Raw genomic sequence first — 23,634 nt, 5'->3', positions numbered from 1 at the left:
CTGCACTGCCACCTTGTGGTAGGGATTGGTCACTGCTTCAGGTACCTGAGCCCCTGGCCACAAAGTCCAGCCACGCCCCTCCTTCCCTCCATCTCTTTCCTGGCCTCTTGCCTTTCCATGGGTTCTCTGGCCAGTACGTGTCTGAGGTGGCCAGGTGTTGAGTCCTAGCCTCACCCTGGGAGTTTGAGGTGGGCCTGCCAGATAGGCACCCTAAGGCACCCACCCCTCTTCCTCCTAGGTGACCCTGGCATTCCACACTCTGCAGACCTCTGGAAAGTAAATGTTTACAAGGCAGAGCGAGGGCCCCACCCTTGGGACACACCTGCCCACACTTCTGAAGCCGCCTCTATTGAGCACAGGGTTCCTGCTTCCCATGGCCACGGCCGCCTTCCACCCCTCGGGAGGGGTCTGGCCGTTCAGTCCTTTGACTTACTAACTTATTCAAGTAATTTCCGTTCCTATGGAACAGTCGCCAAACCTCATCACACAGCAAAGGTGGAGTTTCCACACCTCCCAGCGGCGAGGGAGGGAATCGTCCCCACAGCCGCAATGGCGACACTGTCTTTTACAGAAAGGGACTCTGGATCCTTGGCCTCTGCCTTCTAGCAACTTCAAAAGCTGCCACGTCTCCCCTCCAGCAGTGGCTGAGGGAGGATCTGGTTCCCGCAGGCCGGCCCCTGACTAGAGGCCATCCTTGTTGTCCCCTGCATCTCTTGCTGGCTCCCAGCGAGCGTTGAGCAGCCTTCTCCGGGGAGCCTCTGTTTTCTGCTCTCCTCCTGTCCATGCTCGACAGCAAAGGCCGCAGAGTCGGGGTGGGAGGTTGTCCTTGGGGCGGCCACCTCATCATCCTGCGACAGACACCCTTAGGACAGAGGCCCTGATAACCCTCACAAAGCCCTTCCACTGGGAGGCCAGGAGGGCCACTGCCCCGGGGGTGACTCCCACTTGGCAGCCTGCTGCTGACTCGTGATGGTGACACCTTTGTGTGTTTTCTGTGTTCCGCTGGAGCTCAGCCATTCCTCTGATGGTTGTCAACTGTGTCAGAGTGCGTGATTCTAAACTGGAAGGTGAAATGAGGGAGCCCGAGAGAGGCCTAGGGACCCTCACCGGAGAGACAGTGTGGACCTGGGACGGACGGGCAGCCTTCACACCCCTTCCTTCCCTGGACGTCAGCGTAGTGAGTGTGTCCTTCCCTCTGTCCATTTGTTCTGTCAGCAATAAAGTGTCAGGGGAATGTGGTTCTCTTGTGTGTGTTGACTGTTGCCAAGGGCTCTGCCCCAAGATGTCTGAGCAGGTGGGGTGGCGAGCCTTGGAGTCACAAGGTGGGCACCTCACGCGTGTCTCCAAGCCTGGACCTCGTGGGAAGAGCAGTGTGTGGGGCTGGTGCTGTCCACGCCATGTCTCCCCAATCTGCTTATTACTGGAGTCGGGACAGAGCCTGCAGTGCTGGAACCAGGGCCACAGGGTCACGAGCCAGCCTTGGTGTCCCCACCTCCACAGAACAGCAGAGAAAGGTTTACTGGTGTGGCCACACTGGGCAGAGGGACAAGGCAAAGGCTCAGCGTGGACAGTGCCTGCCATGGAAACCTGACAGACTGAGTGATCCCGGGAACCCACGGTGGAAGGAGGGAACTGATTGCCAGCTGTTCTCGGTTCTTCATGTGCCGCCTCACGTATACTTACACACAAACACACGGGGTGTGTGTGGGGGAGAGACAGAGAGACAGAGTGAGAGAGAATGACTCTCCCAAGCCCTTCTTTGGGTTCCTGACACACAGTTTAGGTTTAAACAGAAGGCAAGAGTTATGCCTAGCTAAACAGGCCCTGGTCAAGGTGTGGTCCTGCCCATCACTTACCCATCACTGTGTCTGGCCCTGGCTCCTCAGCTGTCTGGCCAGGTCAGACCATGTGGAATCCTTCCAGGAGACAAGGGTCTTCTCTGCTGGCAGCAGGCCTCAGCTTTTCCCCTCTCAGGTGAGCCCCCTGGGAAATTTTCAGTTTCTTGTAACCCACTACATCAGTTGTCGGGTAGGCAAGGAGAGGGATGTGGGTGTCTGTGTCTCTGTCTTCCCTGTGGTCCATTTTCTATGCAGAAGGCAGATCATCTTGGAACCACTGCCCAGGGCAGCAGGGACCAGAGTGTTCAAATAATGTGCACATGCAGATCATTTGAGGGAACCTGGAAAGTTTGCTGACAAATGACACCAGAGTATGTGGGGAATGTGCCCCTCCAAGGATGTACAGAGGTCCCCAGGTTGAGACTGAGGACACCCCAGAGGGATGAGGAAGAAAAGTTACCAGTATATCACCCCATTTCATGAGAGACTCCCCTAAACAAAGGCTGTTTGGTCATACTTCAACCTGTTACCGTAAGAGGCCATTTTCCTTCCAGTGTTGAAAAGCAAAGACTCACGGGTTTATTCTGTGGCCAGAGAATGGAGAAGTGGGGCCTGGCTTCCAAGGCTGGGTGTGGGAAGCCACAGATACAAAGCAAAAGAAATGGGAAGCCGGAGGCCCCGTGTCTTCTGGGAACTAGACACTTCCTTCTGAAGCTTCTGTTCTGTTAGGGTCTTAGTGACTCATAACTGTCTTGGCTCTGAGGCTCTGACTTACAGTATTGGGAGGGGATTTAGGGTTTGCTAGAGGTCACTGAAGACCTCTTCAGGGCATTATCCTGAAGAGGCCCTTGTGACCTCCAGACCCATTGTTAAAGATAAGCACTGTTGGGGGCGGGGGACCAGGATGGCCCCCTGTGATACTCTGCCCTGGGTAACCAAAATGGAAGCGAGGTCACTTGACCTTTGACCCCCTCGGCTTGCTCTTCCCTGCCGTTTGCTCTGAGTCTCCAGATGAGTCATTGAGTGGCTGGGGGAAGCTGCATGTTCCTGGGGCCTGGCCTCTGGAAGTCCCCCTGTGTTTCAGTGTCTGGGCCCACTAAACCACATCTGTTGGCTTTGGAGTGGCCATGGAGCAACTGGACCTGCTGCAGACTCCACCCTGTGACGGCCCTGTCTCTGCGGCCTAGCGTCCTTCCCTCCGTGGGAAACGTGGGACTCTGGGCCCCAGCTGGCTGATGGGGCTGACCCAGAATGGAGGCACCAAGCAGGCCCTCACCCCCATCCTCCCTTTCACATTCTCATCTGAGGTGACGGAAGCCACAAGTGAGCTGGCACCCAGTTCAACAAGCTTGGACATCTCTGCAGAGTCAGTTCTGCGCCTGTCGCTCTCTGCACGGGTTTCCCAGGACTGCAGGACCCCACACCCCTGGAAACTGCATGTCATTGAGGTCTGACCTCTAGGCTCTGGGGCTCAAAGCTTTGGGGTGAATCCAAAGGGGCTGTACATCAGAATTTCCTGGGGATTTAAAACAACAGTGCACCTCTCCCACAGGCTGACATGGACACTGGTGTCTGTCACAGGTGATTCTGCCCAGCCCAGGTTGAGATGCGCTGGGCAGAGAACTCCCCAAGTAGAAACCAAGGTGTGGGATTTTTGTTTGTTTTGTTTTGTGGAAGAAGGAGAATGGGTGTGAGTCAGGCGGAACCTTTGGTGTTCTGTACCCTGCCCCACTGGGGCCATCAGGAAACTGGGTTACTGAGTGTGGGTGACAGTACCATCAGATGTGTGGGAACCCAGCATATCTGCTCACCAACTAATGCTTGGGCTTGGTGCTCCCAGGTCCAGGGCCTCCTTGTTGTCATGTCTGGAACAAGGAGCCCAAGGCACAGGGATAAAGACTTAGAATCGCTGTAAAGGTTTTAATACGGAACAGACACTAGGGGTGGGGCTGGAGAGAAGGCTCAGCTGTTAAGAGTCCTTGTTCTTGCACAGACCCCACGTGTAATTCCCAGCGCCCACATGGCAGCTCACAACCTCCTGTAGCTCCAGTTCCAGGGCATCTGACGCCCTCTGGTGGCTCCCATATGCACATCATGCACATGGTGTGCTAAATACAGACAGAATGCTCACACACATAACGTAAATGAATCTTAGAAAACAGTAGACACTGAGGACAGAAACACAGCAGGTGAATTCTAAAAGAGAATCAGACACCTGAAAAGGAATGGGGTGACTGTATACCAATTAGAAGTCAGCTGGCCTGCCTCCTGGGCCTTCTGTGTCAGATCCTTTGGGTAGACTTCACAAGGACAGCTCAGTGTCTTGAGGTAGTAGCTCTCACAGTGCTAGAGACGAGGGTGAGGTGCAGGAGCCGTTAGGAATTAGGCCCCCACTGTATAAAGTTATCCTAAGTCTGGGAAATTTTGCCTTGATAATTTTTATATTTTAATGTAATTTGTGTGTACAGGTGTTTGTCAGCTGCATGTGAATGTGCACCACATGTGTGCCTGGTGCTCCACGGAGATCAGGAAAGGGCATTACATCCTTTAGAACTGGAGTTACGGGGTGGTTGTGAGTCACCATGTGGATGTTTCAACCTGAACCTGGGTCCTTTGCAAGAGCAACAAGTGTTCTTGACCACTGAGCCATCTCTCCAGTCCTCTTTCATTTTTATTTAAGTTTTTACATTTCTTTGCTATCCGTGACCACATGCGTGCATACATGCCATGGTACACATGCAGAGATCAGAAGAGAACTTACAGGAGGCAGTTTTCTCCTACAGTGAGTTGCAGGGATCAAACTCCTACGTCAGGATTGGCTGCAGGTGCCCTTACCTGCTCACTATGAGAACTATGCTAGGCTCTAACTCCCAAAGATCCGAGTGCCTCTGCCTCCCAACTAAAGGTGGGTGCCACCATGCCTGATTAGCCCTGCTTTTTCCCCCTTTAAACTAGGTATTGTAGGAACCTTTTAAGATTTAATTTTTTAAATTGTGTGTATGTGTGCATGCACACACTTGAGTGTGGGTGCCCACAGGGGCCAGAAGTGTCAGATCCCCCTGGAGCTGCGTTACAGGCTGTTCTGAGCCAACTGACATGGGTGCTGGGAATCGAACTCAGGTCCCCTGTAAGAGCAGGTCATTCTCTTAACCACTAAGCCACCCCCAGCTCCCAGCCTTGTTGTCTACTCTTGACTTTTTGTCTCTATCTGTCCCTCAGGCATGGCCTACTCTGTGGTCCACATACCTCCAAGCACAGCAGGTGTGTGCATGAGCACAGCCAGCCTCCCCAGATCCAGGAAAGGAATGTGCTGCCCACGTCATGCTCAGTCCGTTCCACCTGAGCCTCTGCTCCCAGGCCGGCTTGCACCACCTCTCCACCATCCTCCCCTGTTCCCCCTCCCACGGGTGTCTGTCTGGCCAGCCTGGACATGCATCTGATGGTCAAACACAGCCGTAGCCTAGGTGCCTGAACATTGCTACATTATCTGCTCAGCAACAGAGCACTTGGGTGCCTGCCATCTCCAAGCGGAGCAGCGAGTAAGCAGAGGGCTGCTAGCCTGTCTGCGGCCAACCCCAGAAGCGGCCTCTGTCATGTGTTTTCTGGAAATCGAAACCAGACTAGGTTTATGAAGCATTTCCTGGGACCAGGCTGAGAAGAACCACATGGTGGAGCCTCTCAGCCCAACAGTCTGCAGAAAGCTTCCGAGGGCAGCCAGCAGGGAGGCCCTAGGACCACCTTCAGCAGCTGCCCGGGAGTCCCTGTCTCTTGCTTCCAGGTGAGTCCCACTCCACACAGCATGGTCACTGGCAGGTCACCGAGCCCAGGAGCCATTGTGTTCCTCCTAGACCTGCAGGGCCTCTGTGCAGCTGGGTGGGATGTTTGCTGAACAAGCATCAGCTAAAGGGGCAAGTGCGTTAGAATTGAGCCCTTGGCCCTCTCCTGGCTCTGTGGACTCTCTCTCCCCCAGGCCTAATCCCACCTGCACAGAGGTACTGAATGAGCCAGCATAGACAGACTTGTCCCAACTTCCCACACAAAGGAGTCAGACAGAGGACAGCCACACCCACCTGCAATGCTCCCAAGGCCAAAGTTCCTGACCCAGCATGGACAAATCTGTTGGCCACACCTTATAATAAATGGAGAGGATGGGCACCCAGTGCAGTTTGCCTTGGGACTCAGGTTTTCCAGAAGCCAGTGTTCCCTGGGATTAAACTGGGTGATGTCTCAGCACACAGATGTGGGGCTCCCTGGCTCCCTCCACCTCTGCCAGCGTCTGTTCGGTAGAAGGGGGTCACCCCTGGGCAGACCCCAACCTGGGGTCACCAGCTGTGTGATCTGGAGTCAGTCGACTCCCTAGCTTCAGCGTGTTCACTCGGGATGTGGAAACTTGCTTGTTGCGCTGGGCTCTCCTTTATTGTATGACTAGCTTCAGAAGGCTGACGGGAACCTGCTGAATGGGGTGGGGTGGGGTACAGAGCAATAAAGGCCAGCTTCTCACCCATTGGTGTACTACCGGACTCAGTGGTCAGAGCCTATGCCCAGACTGCTCCCCTGATAACCAGGCTCAGCCACCCATCCTCCGTGGTCCAGTTACAGATACAGTAGTGAAAAGCATAAAAGGAACTTTATCTAATGTGGCTACATTGAGAAGATGAACGGAGATCTGGCCTCCCCCTGGAGTCCATCAGGGAGTATTAACATGAGGTTTAGATTTAAATGGAGGGCTAAAAGTGTGCATAAAGAAGCTGGCCTGGTCCTTGCCTGACCTGTAAATCTCTTTCCTGGAGACAAGGTCCCCCTGTTGACGCTGTCACCAGACTTGAGCCAACACCCAGGGGAATTCCAGCTCTTTGGGGTGCCTTGCTTCGGTAGTCTGATGGCCAAAGGGAGGGGCTCAAGTCTCTCTTAGAACATCTTCACCCCTGCCAGGATGGCTACAGGTGGACTGGGACCCTGAGGTCCTTCGTGCTGGTCTAATGCAGAGGTGTCTGGGATGGGAGTGGAGTGGTGGTGGTGGTGGTGGTGGTGGTGTGTGTGTGTGTGTGTGTGTGTGTGTGTGTAGTGGGGTGGGGGCAATCCTGGTATTTCTACTGGTCCTGGGATATCTCTGTTGCCCATCCCTGGGCCCCTGGTCTTGAGTAACAAAGATACAACTTGAGGTTACCAGCCCTTGCTTGCCTAGTAGATAATGCTCCCCACAGCACCCCCCCCTAGCTGGAACCAAGCTTGCGGACTGCTGGGCGTAGAGTGGGTGTCACCAGGGCTGCTGCACCTTGCTCTGTGGGTCATCCCCCTCCTTGCAGGGGTGGAAGGACAGTGCCTGGGGGGGGGGTGGGGGGGGGCGACACATCCTACAGACAGGCAAGAGCTTAGACCATAGTCTAAGTACTGAGTCCTCCTCGGCCCTCTTCCTTAGAGCTGTCAGCACCTTGGGGGTTGGCCCTGACCCACCCCCCACTCATCCCAGCGTCACATCATGCAGCCCCAAGCCCTTCTGCATTGTCTCTGTTACTGCTCTCCTGAGGGGCCCCCTGTTCCAACCTCATCCACAGCTCCCTCTCTCACTGGCATCGCTTGTGCCTCTGGGGCACACCATGCAGCACACCATGCAGCTCACCATGCAGCACACCATGCAGCTCACCATGCAGCTCACCATGCAGCACTCCATGCAGCACTCCATGCAGCACACCATGCAGCACACCATGCAGCTCACCATGCAGCTCACCATGCAGCTTACCATGCAGCACTCCATGCAGCACACCATGCAGCTCACCATGCAGCTCACCATGCAGCACACCATGTAGCTCACCATGCAGCTCACCATGCAGCTCACCATGCAGCTCACCATGCAGCTCACCATGCAGGGAGCTGCTGCCTGAAGATACGGCCAACTGTTAGCAGGCTTACACCCTGTTCACCACCAAGGGACAGCTTCTTGTGCTTCCTGGGTCCTCATTGCCAGGAGCCCTCAACCCCCTGTCCCTCCTGAGAAGCCTTCCTGACCTGACGGTTGTCCCACAGAGCATGTGAGAGGCCTGTGTGAGGCCATCACGTAGCCACCTGGGCCCCCGCGGAAGAGGGACCACCCACAAAGCTGTCCCGCCCTCAGCAAGCAGGGGGCCATGGAACTGCTGTAATCAGTAGAGAACTGATTCTAGTCTCACTCTCCTGTGCCTTCTGCTGCAGGGCTGGGCTTCTAGGCCAGGCAATGGCTCTCCTCTGGCTCCTCTCTGTGTGGTTGCTGGTTCCAGGGACTCAAGGTGAGTCGTGCCCGCTGGGAAATGTCTAAAACAGAAGTCCTCAAGGCTGCTGCACCTTGCTCTCTGGGTCATTTCCCTCCTTGTAGAAAACCCAGGTGTCATTCGGTGAGGTGCCATGTCTCAGGATTCTCTTCATGTGGATCCCCAGTCATCCCAAATAATGGTGGTGTGTGGGCCCTGGGGCTCCCCTGGGCCCAGGTGAAACTTGGGTGATGGAGAAAATGCCAAGGAACCTTCCCATCTCATCAGTGTGCCAAGGAGGGAGTGTTGGGCCTGTGCTATCCTGGAATGGGTGGCCTCGGGACACAGGTTAGAATTCAGAGTCCCTAGGAGTGGTCATCCTGCACCCTCAGCTGGTGTCCCTCCTTAGCATGGGTGACCCCCCAAATTCAAGTACCCAGCTATTTGCTGGGCAGAGATGGGAGCCCTGGAGAGTGGGGGGGGGTGCAGGACCCCCTTGGCTGTCTGTGTGCAGACTGTCTGGGGTCCAGGGCTGTCTCTTTAGGCAGATGCTGTAGGGATGAGGTAGAAACCCTGGGTGTGAGCTGGGGCCGGCGCTGTGTTGTCCACTCCTCTTATCACAGCACAGCTCCCTCAGTCCCATGCTTTGGAGGAAATAAGCCACACTGTGCTGTCCAGCTGCTGAGTGGGGACAGTCCAGAGGCCCCGAGGATGAGACGCATTTTCACTTGAGACAATTTCAATTTACATTGGGTTGTCAGGGCATCACCCTATCATAAGTCGAGGGGCATCTGCTCTCTGCCTATGTCTAGGGGCCCAGGGACCACCTCAGGCCAGTATTCCAGAGAGTCGGCAAGGGGCCTCTTCCTCCCAGTTCTTCCCAGGAGCCGCCACCTCCCCTCTGCAGGCTGGAGAGCCAAGGTGTCCTTTTGGAGCAAAAGACCCAGAGCTGAGATAGAAAGGCTGTGGCCTCTGTGGGGTCTTCACAGAGCTTTCCTGCCTCCTCGGTGGATAACCTTTCACACCCGGAAAGAGGGCTTTGAAGTAGTTTAGGAGCAACCCAGAAGGCCACTCCACCCCAGCTGGGTACCCTTCACCCAGCAGGACAGCACAGAGCATGAGGTCCATGGGGGATAGGCCCCAAGACAGGCCAGCTCTTCTCCCAGCTGACCTCCTCTCTCCTGACAGGTGCAGAAGATGGGGACATGCGTCTGGTTAACGGAGCCTCGGCCAGTGAGGGCCGCGTGGAGATCTTCTACAGAGGCCAGTGGGGGACGGTGTGCGACAACCTCTGGAGCCTGTTAGATGCCAACGTCGTCTGTCGGGCCCTGGGCTACGAGAACGCCACTCAGGCACTGGGCAGAGCTGCCTTCGGGCCAGGTGTGGCTGCTACCCCACCCCCCAAAGCTGAGATCACTTAGTAATGCCCCTCAAACATCCCTACTGTGTCAGGGAGCAACCCTGTTGCAGGACCTGCTCTCCACCAAAGGTCCAGTTCCTCCTCCAGTGCGGCCCCGGCTTCCTTTTGTACCCACAGGAAAGGGACCCATCATGCTGGACGAGGTGGAGTGTACAGGGACAGAGTCCTCGCTGGCCAACTGCAGCTCCCTGGGCTGGCTGAAGAGCCGCTGTGGGCATGAGAAGGATGCAGGCGTGGTCTGCTCCAACGGTGAGCTGCCCTTGCCCTCCCGGTACCTGGAGGAAGCAGTGGTTAAGCCCAGGCCCCTGCCTGCCAAACCCTGACTCCATCCCAGCTCTTCACCTCTACTGTCTGGCTCGATGGGAGCTTTCCTTCCTGGCTGCCATCTGTGGCTTCCTCCTGGGCTGGCCCATGGGATTCCCCTCTGTCCCAAGTTGGGGAACTGAGCCATGAGGGTATTGAATCCCACAAAGTCAGACAAGCTTGGAGACAAGCTGATCTGATCTGGGGTGAAAGGCTCAGACTTGGGGAACCTCATGAGTGTGACTAAGCTGTGCAGGCTTCTGGGAAGGCAAGAGGCCCCTCTGGCTGGGGAACGATGTGAACAGGAGACTGGAGGTGGAAGCTAGCCCCCTACCTGGTATGAGCTACCCTCGTACCAGGGCCACAGTGTGAGGAGACTCGAGGAGCCAGCCCACCTACTCTAAATGTAAAAGTCAAGCCAAATCCTCACAGGGCAACAGATGATGTGGAATGGGGTTCTGGATTAGGCTTTGGGAGGCAGGGAAAAGTGGGGATTCCCAGAGGCATGCCATAGCCCCTCAAGGATTTGTCCCCTTGGGACTGGGAAGCCCCAAGTTCTAATGTGGGGCTGCTGTGGGACTCTAACTTCTTAGGCTGTTCACTGGGTGTGGGAGAGTGGCCTCTGCAGTTACTGATGACTTTGTAAAGAATGGGCACAGACTCAGGGTAAGAGTCTTCCTCCCTCCTCCCTCCCTTCACTCCCTTCATCCCTCCCTGCCTCTCTTTTTTCTTTCTTTCTTTCTTTCTTTTTCTTTCTTTCTTTCTTTCTTTTTTTTTTTTTTTTTTTTTTGGTTTTTCGAGGCAGGGTTTCTCTGTGTAGCTTTGCGCCTGTCCTGGAACTCACCCTGTAGCCCAGGCTGGCTTCGAACTCACAGAGATCCACCTGCCTCTGCCTCCTGAATGCTGGGATTAAAGGTGTGCGCCAACACTGCCCAGTCCTGCCTCCCTTTCAAACCTCAAAGCCCACCCCCAGTAACACACCTCCTCCAACAAGGCCGCACCTCACAATCCTTCCTATCCTTTCCAACAGTCCTGCTCCCTGGTGACTAAGCATTCAAATCCAGGAGCCTATGGGGGCCGTTCTCACTCAGACACCACAGCCCTCTCCACAAACCAAACACACAGTGCCTCACTGTGGGGAACAGGAAGCCAGCCTCTGGGTACATAAGGGCACAGGGCCACACATGGCCACAGAGGCCAGCAGGGCCTACTCCAGTTTCATGAGGTTCAGAGGGCAGCTGCACACTTCCTTAAGGCCTGCTCCATCCTGCATCTTCTCACAAGCCCTTTTGAGCAAAGCCAGGTACCAGGGTGGCTGGTTCAGATGAAGATCCTGACTCCTGAGGTCGAACAGAACTTAGAGTTAGAGAAAATGGTCCGCAGAGTCCAAACCCTCACCCAGCGACTCCCTCTGTCTCTCCCAGAAACCAGGCGTGTCCATGTCCTGGACCTCTCTGGAGAGCTCCCTGACGCGATGGTCCAGATCTTTGACAGCCAGCAGGGCTGTGACCTGTTCATCCAGGTGACAGGGCAGGGGCATAGGGATCTGAACCTCTGTGCCCACAAGCTGATCTTGAACACCAACCCTGAGGCCCAGGCCCTGTGGCAAACAGTGGGCAGCAGCGTCATCATGAGAGTGGACGAGGAATGCATGCCTGTGGTCAAAGACTTCCTCAGGTAAGCCAAGCCTTCAGCTCCAGCAGTGCTGGGCTGCACACTCTTCCTCTCCTCCACACTCCTCCTGACGGCTAGGGTGGGGCAGCAGGGTAGTAGATCTGTCCTGCACACTCAGCATGTGCTCATGCAATACCCATACACATGCACAGCCGTATGCATGCTTCCTCACACTGCACACGTCAAGCAACAAGCTCACATCTGCAGTCACATGGAGACACACATCTGAATGCTTGCTGCACTTGTGTGAACACACATTTACACCCAGATGCTTCCTACACTTACACACACACACACACACACACACACACATATGCTTATGTATCCAAATGCTTCCTGAACTTGTATAAACACATGCTCATGCATCCCAGCCTTACTTTTACATGTGCCCGTTTGTCTGTCTTAGTCACTGTTCTGTTGCTGTGAAGAGTCACCATGACCAAGGCAACTTTTCAGATAAAAGCATTTGATTGAGGACTGGCTTGCAGCTCCAGAGGTTTAATCCATTATCATCATGGTGGTGGAGGTGGAGCAGGGAAGCATGCAGGCAGTTGCTGGGGCAGTAGCTGAGAGCTTTACATCCTGATCCATAGGCAGAGAGAGATGGGCCTGTCATGCGCTTTTGAAACCTCAAAGCCACCCCCAGTAACATACCTCCTCCAACAAGGCCACACCTCACAATCCTTCTAATCCTTTCCAACAGTGCTACTCCCTGGTGACTAAGCACTCAAATCTAGGAGCCTATGGGGGCCGTTCTCACTCAGACACCACAGCATTCTTTTTTGTTTTGTTTTGTTGAGACAGGCTTTCTCTGTGTAGCTTTGGAGCCTGTCCTAGAACTCAGTTTGTAGCCCAGATTGGCCTTGAACTCACAGAGATGAGTTCTGCCTCCCGAGTGCTGGGATTAAAGGCGTATGCCACCACCACCCGGCTCACCACAGCATTCCATGCACACTGAACTGGTGTACACACATGTACTCTCACCCACATTCAGTGCATACAAATACATGCATTTCACTATACAACTCTGCTCCCTCCTAATCACCATGCGCTCTTATGAGAAGTTTTTGATATTCTGAGGTCATGACCTTAGCATGGAGTTGTCGGTTGTCCCCTGGGGGGGCACATGGAGATGGAGTCCAGGTGGGCACTGGGTAGCATGGAGCTCCTACAGCAAGGCCAGAACGAAGCTCCAGTCTTCCAGGGTGGGGGGGGGCACCTTAGGAAGACACACGCATAACCCCTCCCCTCTCTGTCATGTGTCTTAGGTGCTGCAGATACAATGGGGGGTTCTTGTGTGCTGGTGGGGGGTGGGGCCCACAGGGCGTATGCAGAGGTCAAAGGACAACTTGCAGGAGTGGGTTCTCCCCTTCCCCACCACGCAGGGTCTGGGGATCATCTCAGGTCACCAGACTTGGTAGCAGTTGACTGGCTGCTGGGTCATCGTGCCAGCTTCAGCGTGAGATTCTTCCCTGCCCATTTATTGGTCTTGCTAAGAGGAAGGCAGGAAGCCGTGACTTCAGTGCTGTCTGTGAAGGGAGGAGGGAGAGAGGGTCCTCCGAGGAGCCTCACAGACCACCCGGCTCCTGTCCAGTCAGGTGCAGGATTCTTACAGATGAGAGGAAAGGCAGTTAGTGGGGTCCACATTCCTCCCCAGCCTCTGCCACCAGCCTTCCCTCTACACCTCCCCAGGGATTGTCAAGATCACACAGGTTCCCCACTCGGGAGGAATTCTCAGGCTTGTATTTTGAAAGCAGGGATTTTAAAACAGAACATTTATTAAAAAGTATTCTCTCTCGTTCTTACGACATGATGCTTTATATAGTGGAATGTGACATTTATGAGAACAATACTGGCAATTAAACCCAGATTAGAACCGTTTGCTTTCCAGGCTAGTGTACAGACCTGGCGGGGATCCTGTGTCCTGCTGGTGAATTCTATGTCTAAGGCACAGTGGAGGGTGGAGCAGATGCCATCTCTGCCTTCCCGTATCCCCTCATCCTCCCCCCTCCCAGCTGTGGCCCAAGGTCTGGGCTCTTGTTCTCTCTCTCTTCCTCTCCCATCCCCCTTGGCTTCCCTCTGAAGACACACACACACACACACACACACACACACACACACACACACGCACACGCACACGCACACGCACACGCACACGCACGCACACGCACGCACGCATGGGCTTAGCCACAGGAGACACAGCAGTCCTCTAGGCTCCTCCAGCTGTCCCTCAAGCCACTTGTCCTTGCTAGCTTTAGGCATGACCCCTCTCTGAATATGTGATTTTTACTTGAAAAGGATGGGCAGGGCTGGGAGATCCACTCTGATTTCTGGAACCCAAGACTGAGCCCTGAGTGAGGGAGGCTTGGAGAAAGCATGAAGACAGAGAGGCGTTCACAAGAACACGGGCTCATCTCAGCCTCCTTGGCACTCAGAGCTGCCAGCAGTCCGAGGGACACTGGTGTGGGATGAGGATTAGGAACTGGTGCCAATCTTTCTTCCTGGTCTTCCGCCTTCAACAGCAGGGGGAGGTTGGTCTCTGATGTCAAGGCTCACGGTGACATCATGAGGACCATGCCCTCCCTATGAGGTGATTTCAGTGAAGGGTCTTCATTGTGGGTTGTGTGGGGTGGGTCAGTCCAGGGGAGAGGGCTGCCATGCCATCTCTGAGATGCTGTGAAGTCAATGGCAGGCCTCCTCAGTTCTGTCTGAACACTTGTGCACAGAGAGGGGGGGGGTGCTACTCTGGGCATGGTGGGCTTAGGCCCTCACATGTCTCACAGTCCCAGGGAAGCAGAAACAAGGTGACTAAAGAAGCCATTGTCACCTGACAGGGAGCAAATGCTTGGGCAGAGAGAGGTACGCACAGGAACCCAGCAGGGATCCGTGCCCAGACCTCTGCTGACCAAGGCTCACAGTGACATCAGAGAGACCAGGAGGTGTGGGTGGGAACCCCTCAGGTGAGGGCACTCACAGAAGAGGAACTAAGTGGCCGTGAGTGTCTCTGCCAGCCATGATCCACCACCCCATGGCCTGACACCCCGAAGCTGCTGTCGGTTGGTGTGGAATGGAGGATGACTGACCCACCAGTGGCAGTACCCTGAAGGGAGGTCGGTGGGGAAGGTGTCGTAGGCAGCTGTGTGGGAGAGCAGGCCAGACACACCTGCTGTCTGTCAGGGCAGACTTCAGATCCCTGGCTTCCCTCCCGCCCCCAGGTACTTTTACTCCCGAAGAATCGAGGTTACCATGTCTTCTGTCAAGTGCTTGCACAAGCTAGCCTCAGCCTTTCAGGCCACACAGCTTCAAGACTACTGCGGACGGCTCTTTGCCACCCTCCTCCCCCAGGATCCCACTTTCCACACCACCCTGGACCTCTATGAGTATGCACAGGACACCAAGGACTCTGTGCTGGAAGATCTGTGCGTGCAGTTCCTGGCCTGGAACTTCGAGCCTCTGACACAGGCTGAGGCCTGGCTAAGTGTCCCTACCACCTTGCTCCAGGCTCTCCTCTCCAAGAGCGAGCTGGCCGTGTCGAGCGAGCTGGACTTGCTGAAGGCGGTGGATCAATGGAGCACAGAGAGTGGCGCCTCCCACGCGGAGGTAGAGCACCTGCTGGAACAGGTCCGCTTCCCTATGATGCTGCCCGAGCAGCTGTTTGAGCTGCAGTTCAACCTGAGCCTGTACCAGGGTCACCAGGCACTGTTCCAAAGGAAGACCATGGAGGCCCTGGAGTTCCACACCGTGCCTTTCCCAGTGCTGGCCAAGTACAGAGGCCTGAACCTCACGGACGACACCTACATGCCCCGGCTCTACACCTCCTCAACCTGGAGTACCTTGGTGACGGCCCGTTCCTCCAGATCGCAGGGAGTGCAAGTGTACAGCTACGATCAGTTCTACTCGTATAACTATGGCTCAAGACGCCGGTATGACCCCTACCAGTCCTTCCTGACCCCACAGCACCCCAGCTTCCTCTTCAAGGACAAGCTGATCTCCTGGTCAGCCACCTACCTCCCCACCATGCAGAGCTGCTGGAATTACGGCTTCTCTTGCACCTCTGACGAGCTCCCTGTGCTGGGCCTCACCAAGTCCGGCTACTCCGATCCTACTATTGGCTACGAAAACAAAGCGCTGATGGTCTGCGGAGGGTCCAGTGTGGTGGATGTCACCAATTTTGAAGGCTCTAAGGCTCCTATCCCCAGTGCCCTGGATACCAATAGTTCCAAGATTTCCTCCGTCTTTCCCTGCACCTCAGGGGCCTTCAGCAGCTTCCGTGTGGTCGTCCGCCCCTTCTACCTGACTAACTCCACTGACCTGGACTAGACGGTCCATCTCTGTGGTGGGGACCAGACACCCATGTGTCCCCTCCCTGGCCTCCTCCTTTGCAGCTGCTTCCAGCAGCCTGCCACCAGATTTCCCCAGCTTCCACTGTCTCCACGAGCTTTGTATTTCACTAGGTTTCAGACATCACTCACTCCACTGTTGAGAGTCCCCAGGGCTCCCATTGCAGGCACACGCAGGTTCTGTGAAGTCCTGTGGGATTTCCAATGCCCACTGCAGAGCTCTGTCTGTCACGGTCACTAATCTGAAATCATTAAAGTCACATGTACTTCTCACGATGCTGGTCCATTCATGCGGGAGGTGTTGCTGGCTTCCTCCAGTGTTTGGAGGGCAGGGGTGCTGGGGAATGGGGAATGAGATTGTGAACCAGTGGGGGAGATCCTGGTGGTTCTGGGTGGGCAAACATCCCAGTCCTCCAGGGCCACCACAGAGGAACAGAGTGGGATGCAGCCATGGCTATCAAGCTGGTGAGCATAGGGCTGACCTGACTGAGAACAGGGCTGTCTCTGAGAAGAGACTGCCAGGCTGGTAGGCAGAGGCTACAGAACACAGCAGAAGACAGAGGAGGGCATGTGCAGGGAGAAAGAAGAGTCATAGTGAGCAGCAGTCCCTTCAGAAGCCCTGAGCCTGTGCCAGGGCAGAGGGACAAAGACATCTCAGCATCTATGAGAATGGACAAGTGGGGAGACTCTCTACACGTGAGTAGATGCTCAGTCACTCAAAACAGAAGAGAGCCAGATCAGGAGTCAGGCAGAAGAGAGGTGCTGGGTGCTGGGTGACCTGTGGGGCCCTGGATCAGGCTTCGATGCTGTGGGGACATCCTGTGAGAGTGTCGCCTTTGGGTCCTGGGCAGTGGATGCCCTACCAACTCCTTTATGACCAGCAAGAATGTGTGTGTGTGTGTGTGTGTGTGTGTGTGTGTGTGTGTGTATGCACATGCGTGTGCACATGTGCATGTTCATTTTTGAAGGCAGAGGTTACCCCCAGGTCTCATTTCTCAAGATTAATAGGTCATTCATCTTGGTCAACTTTACACAGCCTAGAATCATGAGAAAAGAGAGTCTCAATGATGGATTGTCTGCATTGCGTTGGCTTGTGTGCATGTCTATGAGTTAATTATTGTGGGAAGACCCAGCCCACTGTGGGCAGCACCATGCCCTAGGTAAAGGGGGTCCTTACCTGTATATAGGAGGGAAAAAATTGAGCTGAGAACAAGCAAGTGCATGCATTCATTTCCCTCTGATGTGACCAGCTGTGTGTTCCTGCTGGATGTCCTCATGATGATGAGCTGTGACAGACTAAAATGAGCCCTTTCTCCTGAGGGGTCCTTTTGTCACAGCAACAGAAGTGGAGCTAAATCAGCTTGTGCAGAGCTTGCTGAGCACTCCCTCCTCATTGTCTGACCTACATTCTCTTCCCATGAGTCCCATCACCTGTGTCCTCCTCAGCACTTCGTGTTGACAGCATTTTTTAACTTCACCCATTCTGGTGGGTGTGTACGCATCAGCCATCCCTTCGCCACTATGACAAAACACCTTGAGCAAGTCAACGTCGAGGAGAGAAGGTTGATTTAGCTCACACCTTCAAAGGTTTCAGTCCACCTTCACGTGATCCCACAGCCTCCTCACAGTCCATCCATTACGAACTCCCCCATGGATTGACTCCCTCGGGATGCAGTCCTCTCATAACCCACCAGCTGGAGAGCAAGCCTTCAACACGGGCTTCAGGGGCCAGTGTTAGGTTCCAGCTCTTAACGGTAACTTGGAAGTGACCATCTCCCATCTGCCTTCCTCAACCCTCTGCCTATAAACCCGCCTTTGCTCAACCCGTGAGAATACTCCATCTGCTTTATACAACGAAATATTTCTGATTCCAGAATTCCAAACTAAAGCTAATTAAGACACTTAAAGTAAATTGTTGGAATGTGTTCCTTTGACAGCAGAAAGCTGAGGACCTGTAGACTCCAGATGGTCAGGTTAGAACTGAGCCTGCCCACTCACTGCTGCACACGGGTGCAGTGACCTGGGGTGCTGCAGACAGTCCTCTCAGCTCACAGGTGCTGGGCAGACTCACACTGCAGGAAGAGGCTCTCCACATACAGAGGGAAAGTTAAATACGTGACACGGGTGCAGGATGGGGTGCTATCCAGCCACCCCGAAAGCTCTTGTCATCCCTGTGCTCAAGCCAGGCATGCTGGTGCTTGCCTGGCATTTGAGCACTCTGAAGGCTGAGGCAGGAGGATCACAGTTTTTAGACCCACCCAGGACATTTGGTGAAATCACCAGGCCAACCAGTGATTTTCAGACCCACCAGAATGGGTGAAGTTAAAAAAATGTTGACGACATGAAGTGCCTCACCTGGGCAGATAGTTCTGTGTAGTAAGCTTTCTTGTCGGGGTCGGACTTTCCCTGGATCACCAGCTCCCTAGGAATGACATGGAGACTTGTTATTAATTATGAAAGCTTGGCCTTTAGCTTAGGCTTGTTCCCAACTGGGCTCTTATAACTCAAATTACCCTGTTTCTATTAATCTGCATTCTACCCTGTGGCTTTTACCTTCCTTCCATTCTGTGTGCTCAACTCCCTCGTGTCTCACTGGCATCTCCCTTGTGCGCCTAGATTCATCTTGAGTTCCCCTCTTTCCCCGGAAGCCCCACCTGTTCGTCCCTGCCTAGCTATTGGCCATTCGGCTCTTTGTTAAACCAATCACAGCAATACACAATGTAAGCAAATATCCCTCAACAGTTCTGGGTTCTATAAGAAAGCAGGCTGAGCAAGCTGTGAGGAGCAAGCCAGTGAGCAGCACCCCTCCATGGTCTCTGCATCAGCTCCTGACTTCAGGTTCCTGCCCTGCTTGAGTTCCTGCTCTGACTTTATTCAGTGACGGACTACAATGTGGAAGTGTCAGCCAAATAAACCCTTTCCTCCCCACGTTGCTTTGGTCATGGTGTTTGATAACAGCAATAGAAACTTCAACTAGGACAATGACATAATATAAAGACAATAAAAAGTTAAAAGGAAACAAGCAAGACTTGAAAGATGGCTCAGTGGTTAAAGGGGCTTGCTGCTGAGCCCAATGACCTGAGTTCAATCCCCTTCCCAGGACCCAAATGATGGAGGACACTCAAGCATGCACAAAAGCACACTAAATAAATAAACAAATGCAATTTCTTTTTTGTTTGTTTGGTTTGGTTTTGGTTTGGTTTTTTGAGGCAGAATTTCTTTATGTAGCCCTGGCTGTCCTGCAACTCATTCTGTAGACCAGGCTGTCCTTAAACTCAGAGATCCACCTGTCTCTGCCTCCTGAGTGCTGGGCTTAAAGGTGTATGCCACCACCAACTGGATCAAATGTAATTTCTAAAATAATATTTCCGTTTAATTATTTGAGAATTTCATATAATATATTTTGATCATATTTATTCCCCCTGCCCAACCCTCCGAGATCCACTCCCATCTCTCTCCACATACAACTTTATTCTCTCTCTCTCCCCCACTGGGTCCAATTTGTGTTTCTCCAATACTCTTGAGTTGGAACCTGTCCTGGATTGTGGTTGACCTATCAGGAGTCATAGCATTAAAGAAAATGGACTCTCCTGTCCCAGTAGTTATCAAATGCTGACAGTTCTTTAGCTAGGGGTGTGACTTCGTACTCACTTCCTCTTCGTGTTGGGACTGTGTCTCAGGCTTCAGCCTACTTAGGTCTTGTGCATGCTGCCACAGCTGCTGTGGTTTCATTTGTGTGTGCAAACGCCCTGCTGTGTTCCCTTGCCGTCATCCATGACCTCTGGCTCTCACTCCTTGTGCTTCTTCTTCCTGGGTGACCTCTGAGCACTGGAGGTGTGATGCAGATGTCCCATTTAGGACTGAGCGTGTCTGTGGTGGTTTGAGTGAGAATGGCCCCCATAGGCATATACATTTGAATACTTGGTCCCTGGTTGGTGGAACTGTTTGGGAAGGATTAGGAGGTGTGGCCTTGTTGGAGGAGGTGTGTCACTGGGAGCAGGCTTTGAGGTTTCAAAAGTCCATGCCATTCTTAATTAGCACACTCTCTGCCTTTTCCTTGTGTCTCAGCCACCACTCCAGTTCTGTGCCTGCCTGCCCTCTGAATCTATAAGCCCCAAATGAATTCTTCTCTAAGTTGCCATGGTGGCATTATTCTCTACATGTTGAGCAGTCGTGGGTGTCTGTGTTAAACACCATCTACTGCAGAAGAAGCTTCTCGGTGAGGGTTGAGAGAAGCACTAGTCTACCAGTATAAATATAAGCACAGACACACTTCTAATCCTACCACCAGGAGTCAGAGACAACTCTTTCTGTGAGTTCAAGGCCAACCTACTCTACTTAGTGAGTACCAGGACAGTCGGGGTTACATAGAGAAACCCTGTCTCAAAAAAAAATACTATGTTCATTTAGCAGAATAATAGTAGCAGGTTCTCCCCTGGGCCTATGGTCTGTCTAGCCACCGGTTCAAATGCAATTTTTATTTTAAAATCCTGATCAATTTTAAAAGAAAAAATGGAAACAAGCAGCTTTTGGGACTCTCCTGTCCAAGTGATCTGCAGAGTCTGTGTCCAACTCTTCCTCTTCCCCAAGTGGCCTCAGTCCCCTCCCAGGACAACCTTCCTTCTCTAGGCAGGGCCCCTGCAGTGCAGGGAGGGAGGATCCCTTTTTTTTGCCACAGGGCAGTCTGGGGTGGACCTGTGCTGACCCCCTAGGGAAGGGGCTGTCTTAGGGAAGCTGCTTAAGAAAAGCATCCACTTGCACATCTTGCTATGAAATCTCTCAAAAATCTCCTAGGCTGGGACTGAGGAGATGGCTCAGAGGTCAAAGTGCATATTACTCTTGCAGAGGACCTGGGTTCAAATCCCAGCCCCCACACGGTGGCTCACAACCCTCTGTACTCCGGTTCCAGGGGATTGTATGCCTCTGGCCCCCAAAGGTTTCTGAACACATGTGTTTCACATAAACTCACACAGCCATACATACTTACACATGGAATAAAATGAACATGTTTTAAAGTCTCCTGCATCTCCTCGCTCTTCACACCACCCTGCCCCAGCTTTGGCTGGCTCCTTACTCTCCTGAATGGAGGGACCAGGCGGTGACCTCCCAGACCTCTGAGTTCTGGAGGGAGGTTTGCTGTCAGCTGCTGGTCTGGAAGAAAGCCACTGGAGGGCACCAGAGTGGAGCTGAGCACGCTGTCCTTACCTTGCTCAGTATCACATCCAGCCTGTGTGCTCATCCTCCAGCCCGCTCTGGAAAACCCCCACCAGGACTGCTCTGGGCAGAGCTGGGGTCCTGAGGGAGGGCTAGATCCAACTACGGGGCTCAGCAGGGCTGGTACATTTAAGTCTCCCTGCCGCTGGCACAGCCTCTCAAGGCTTCTGAATGTCCACGAGGAAGAGATGGGAGGAGCCTGTTCTGCTTTTCATGAGGCCCTTTGGGCTTTGCCTGAGTCTATGCAAGTGAGGAGGACTCAGTAGCCCCAGAGGACCAGAACCCCTGCTGCACCCTGACCTCCAGGGTGAGTCAGTACAGCCAGACTGAGCCGACCGTCCCCACACGATGGACCCAAAGGGCTCAGAGGCTCCAGGCCCAAGAGCACACACCGGTGCTGTGAGGGCTGCATACTCCAAACTGCACAGGCCAGAGACTCTGTCCTCTGGAGCCTTCCTGACTGCTCCCCGTGTCCTTGTCCCTGTGGCTGTCTATCTGTAACCCTTCAGTCTCATTTATAAATATGCCGCTAGCCTTAGTGATGTGTTTCCCCGAGTTCTGAGATAGCATTCTAGAAAATTCCTGAGAAAGGGGCCATGGGGGGCTCCAACTTACAGCACTCAGCAGCCGCAGCATGTGAGAGGGCCATCTGATGTGGGGAGTCCTGTGTGGCTGAGCCCAACTCCGTGGGCTTTTTATGTGGGTTTTGTAGTTGCCTATGGAGGGCCTGACTGGTGTCAGGAGGACCCAGTGAATGAACTGGGGTGGGATGGGGAACCCAGGAAGTGTGGTAATAGAAGACAGATTCAGTTAGACCCTAACAGGGACCAGACAGAGGCACACACAGCTGGCATGTCAAGAACAATGTACCTGAAGCAGGGAGAGGGCATGAGTTGGTCCCAGATGGAGGAATGCAGCCCTGGTTCTGCCCAAAGACTACCTCAGGCTGTGCCTCACAAGAAAAGAGGAGGGAGATGTCCAAAGGTGGTCTAGGCAAAACCAAACATGCCAAGGTGCCAGCTGGGAGCTGGAAAGGTCCAGAGGGTAGCTGTGGAGTCCCAAAACCTCGAGCATTCTCATGCTGCCCAGGTAAGGTAAAAAGCAAAAACTCTACCCACTGCTTGTTCTGTGCAGTGACAATTGGCCACCTGCCTACCATCTCTGTCCTGCCTTGATCCCCAGCTGACTCGGGAGGAAGAGGAATTCAGATGTATATTTGCCCCCAAAGTTTAGGAAAAACAAAGACCATGAAGTCAGTTCTAAAAACAACAGGAATACTTTTTCATGGCTCCAAAGACCTGAGACCCAAGGTCAGTTCCTTCTGCAGGATCCATGGGACAGTATTTCCAGTGTAGTACCCTTGGTACGTGGACATGCCTCTTTAACTGTTGCTACTTCCACAGAGCATTAGCTGTGTGTCTGATGATGTTATCAACCTCCCTCCCTTCTCCTGAAAGGATACCAGTCAGGCCTGGGGCCTCCCAAAACATGAGTGATCTCCTTTCAAGACCCTTACCTTGTCTCAACGGCAAAGACTCTGAGTCCAAAAGCTGCACTTGGGTCCTAAGGGATTAGGACTCAGTCATGTCACTGGTAAGGGGCTGAGGAGTGGGCACAATTCAGCCCGTAAGCATTCCTGATCAAAGCTGCCCGACAGCCCACGGATGCTGGTACCTGACAGCCCACGGATGCTGGTACCCGACAGCCCATGGATGCTGGTACCGTGGAGCCCGAGGCAGTAAGTGCTACTGCTAAGGAGGTAGAGTCTGCTGCTGGGGACCATCCCGTGTGCTGGAATGTCACAGCAGATGGGCCTGCAGCACTGTCCCCCTCTCCACAGTGCTGGGTTCTCATATCTACTGCTATGTGAGTGACCACTGGGTTCTGAAGGCTGCCATCTTGACAGAACCCAGTTCATGTTTACAGAGGTGCTTGGCCACCTTGGGGAATCAGCGACAGCCTTTGTGGGAGGCATCCAGAAACTGCAAATTGGGCAGCTTAGGAAGTGGTGGGATCAGTGAGGTGGTTCGGTCAATAAAGGTGCTTACTCCCAAGACTGCAGCCCTAAGTCTGAGCTTGAGAACATCCGTGGGTGATGGAGAAGTTACAAGAACCAGCTCTTGTAAGTTGTCCCCTGACTTCCACATGTATGCCACAGCACACACATCTGCCCCCCCCCAGAAAAAATTAAGATTGATTTAATCAATTTGAGGCATCTAGGTGGGTTGGGGATTTGATTATAGCATCATTAAAGAGTCCAAGGGACCAAAGCAGGGAGACTATAGGGCACTAGGGGGGAAGACGAGGCAGGAAAACAAGACAAAAGAGGAGGAGGAAGATCCCAACAGCTGGCACGGATGGACAGAATGCCTCTGTTTCCTGGGGTCTAGCGAGGAAGCCTTCCTCTAGTTAGGAGATGGCCTGGCTGGGACTGGGCTCTGAGGTCCTATCTTGGTTACAGAGCCAAGTCTCCCCTCCCCAACGAAGCTCCACTTCTAGAAACTGGGTCACCAGACAAGACATTCCCTATGCTCCCACCCTTTAGCCAAAACCACCTGCCTCTCCAGATGTTGGTTCTGAGACAGTGACAAGAAGCCACCTGCCTCTCCTGGTGGTGGTTC

At 53.7% G+C, this 23,634-nt stretch overlaps 1 protein-coding gene across 1 annotated transcript; it reads left to right on the top strand.

The window, feature by feature from the left end:
• Window positions 1-5,431: 5,431 nt before the first annotated feature.
• On the top strand, window positions 5,432-16,075 carry LOC114708958 (galectin 3 binding protein). The gene is made up of 6 exons (XM_028892568.2): window positions 5,432-5,616; window positions 8,028-8,101; window positions 9,251-9,442; window positions 9,600-9,731; window positions 11,210-11,462; window positions 14,675-16,075. Exons 1-6 carry the CDS (start codon window positions 5,504-5,506, stop codon window positions 15,777-15,779), a joined length of 1,869 nt encoding a protein of 622 aa, XP_028748401.1. The 5' UTR covers window positions 5,432-5,503; the 3' UTR covers window positions 15,780-16,075.
• Window positions 16,076-23,634: the final 7,559 nt, after the last annotated feature.

This window comes from Peromyscus leucopus, chromosome 8b (genome assembly GCF_004664715.2).
Source record: "Peromyscus leucopus breed LL Stock chromosome 8b, UCI_PerLeu_2.1, whole genome shotgun sequence".
In the NCBI taxonomy this organism is placed as follows: domain Eukaryota; kingdom Metazoa; phylum Chordata; class Mammalia; order Rodentia; family Cricetidae; genus Peromyscus; species Peromyscus leucopus.
This window is presented reverse-complemented; position numbering and strand designations above follow the sequence as displayed.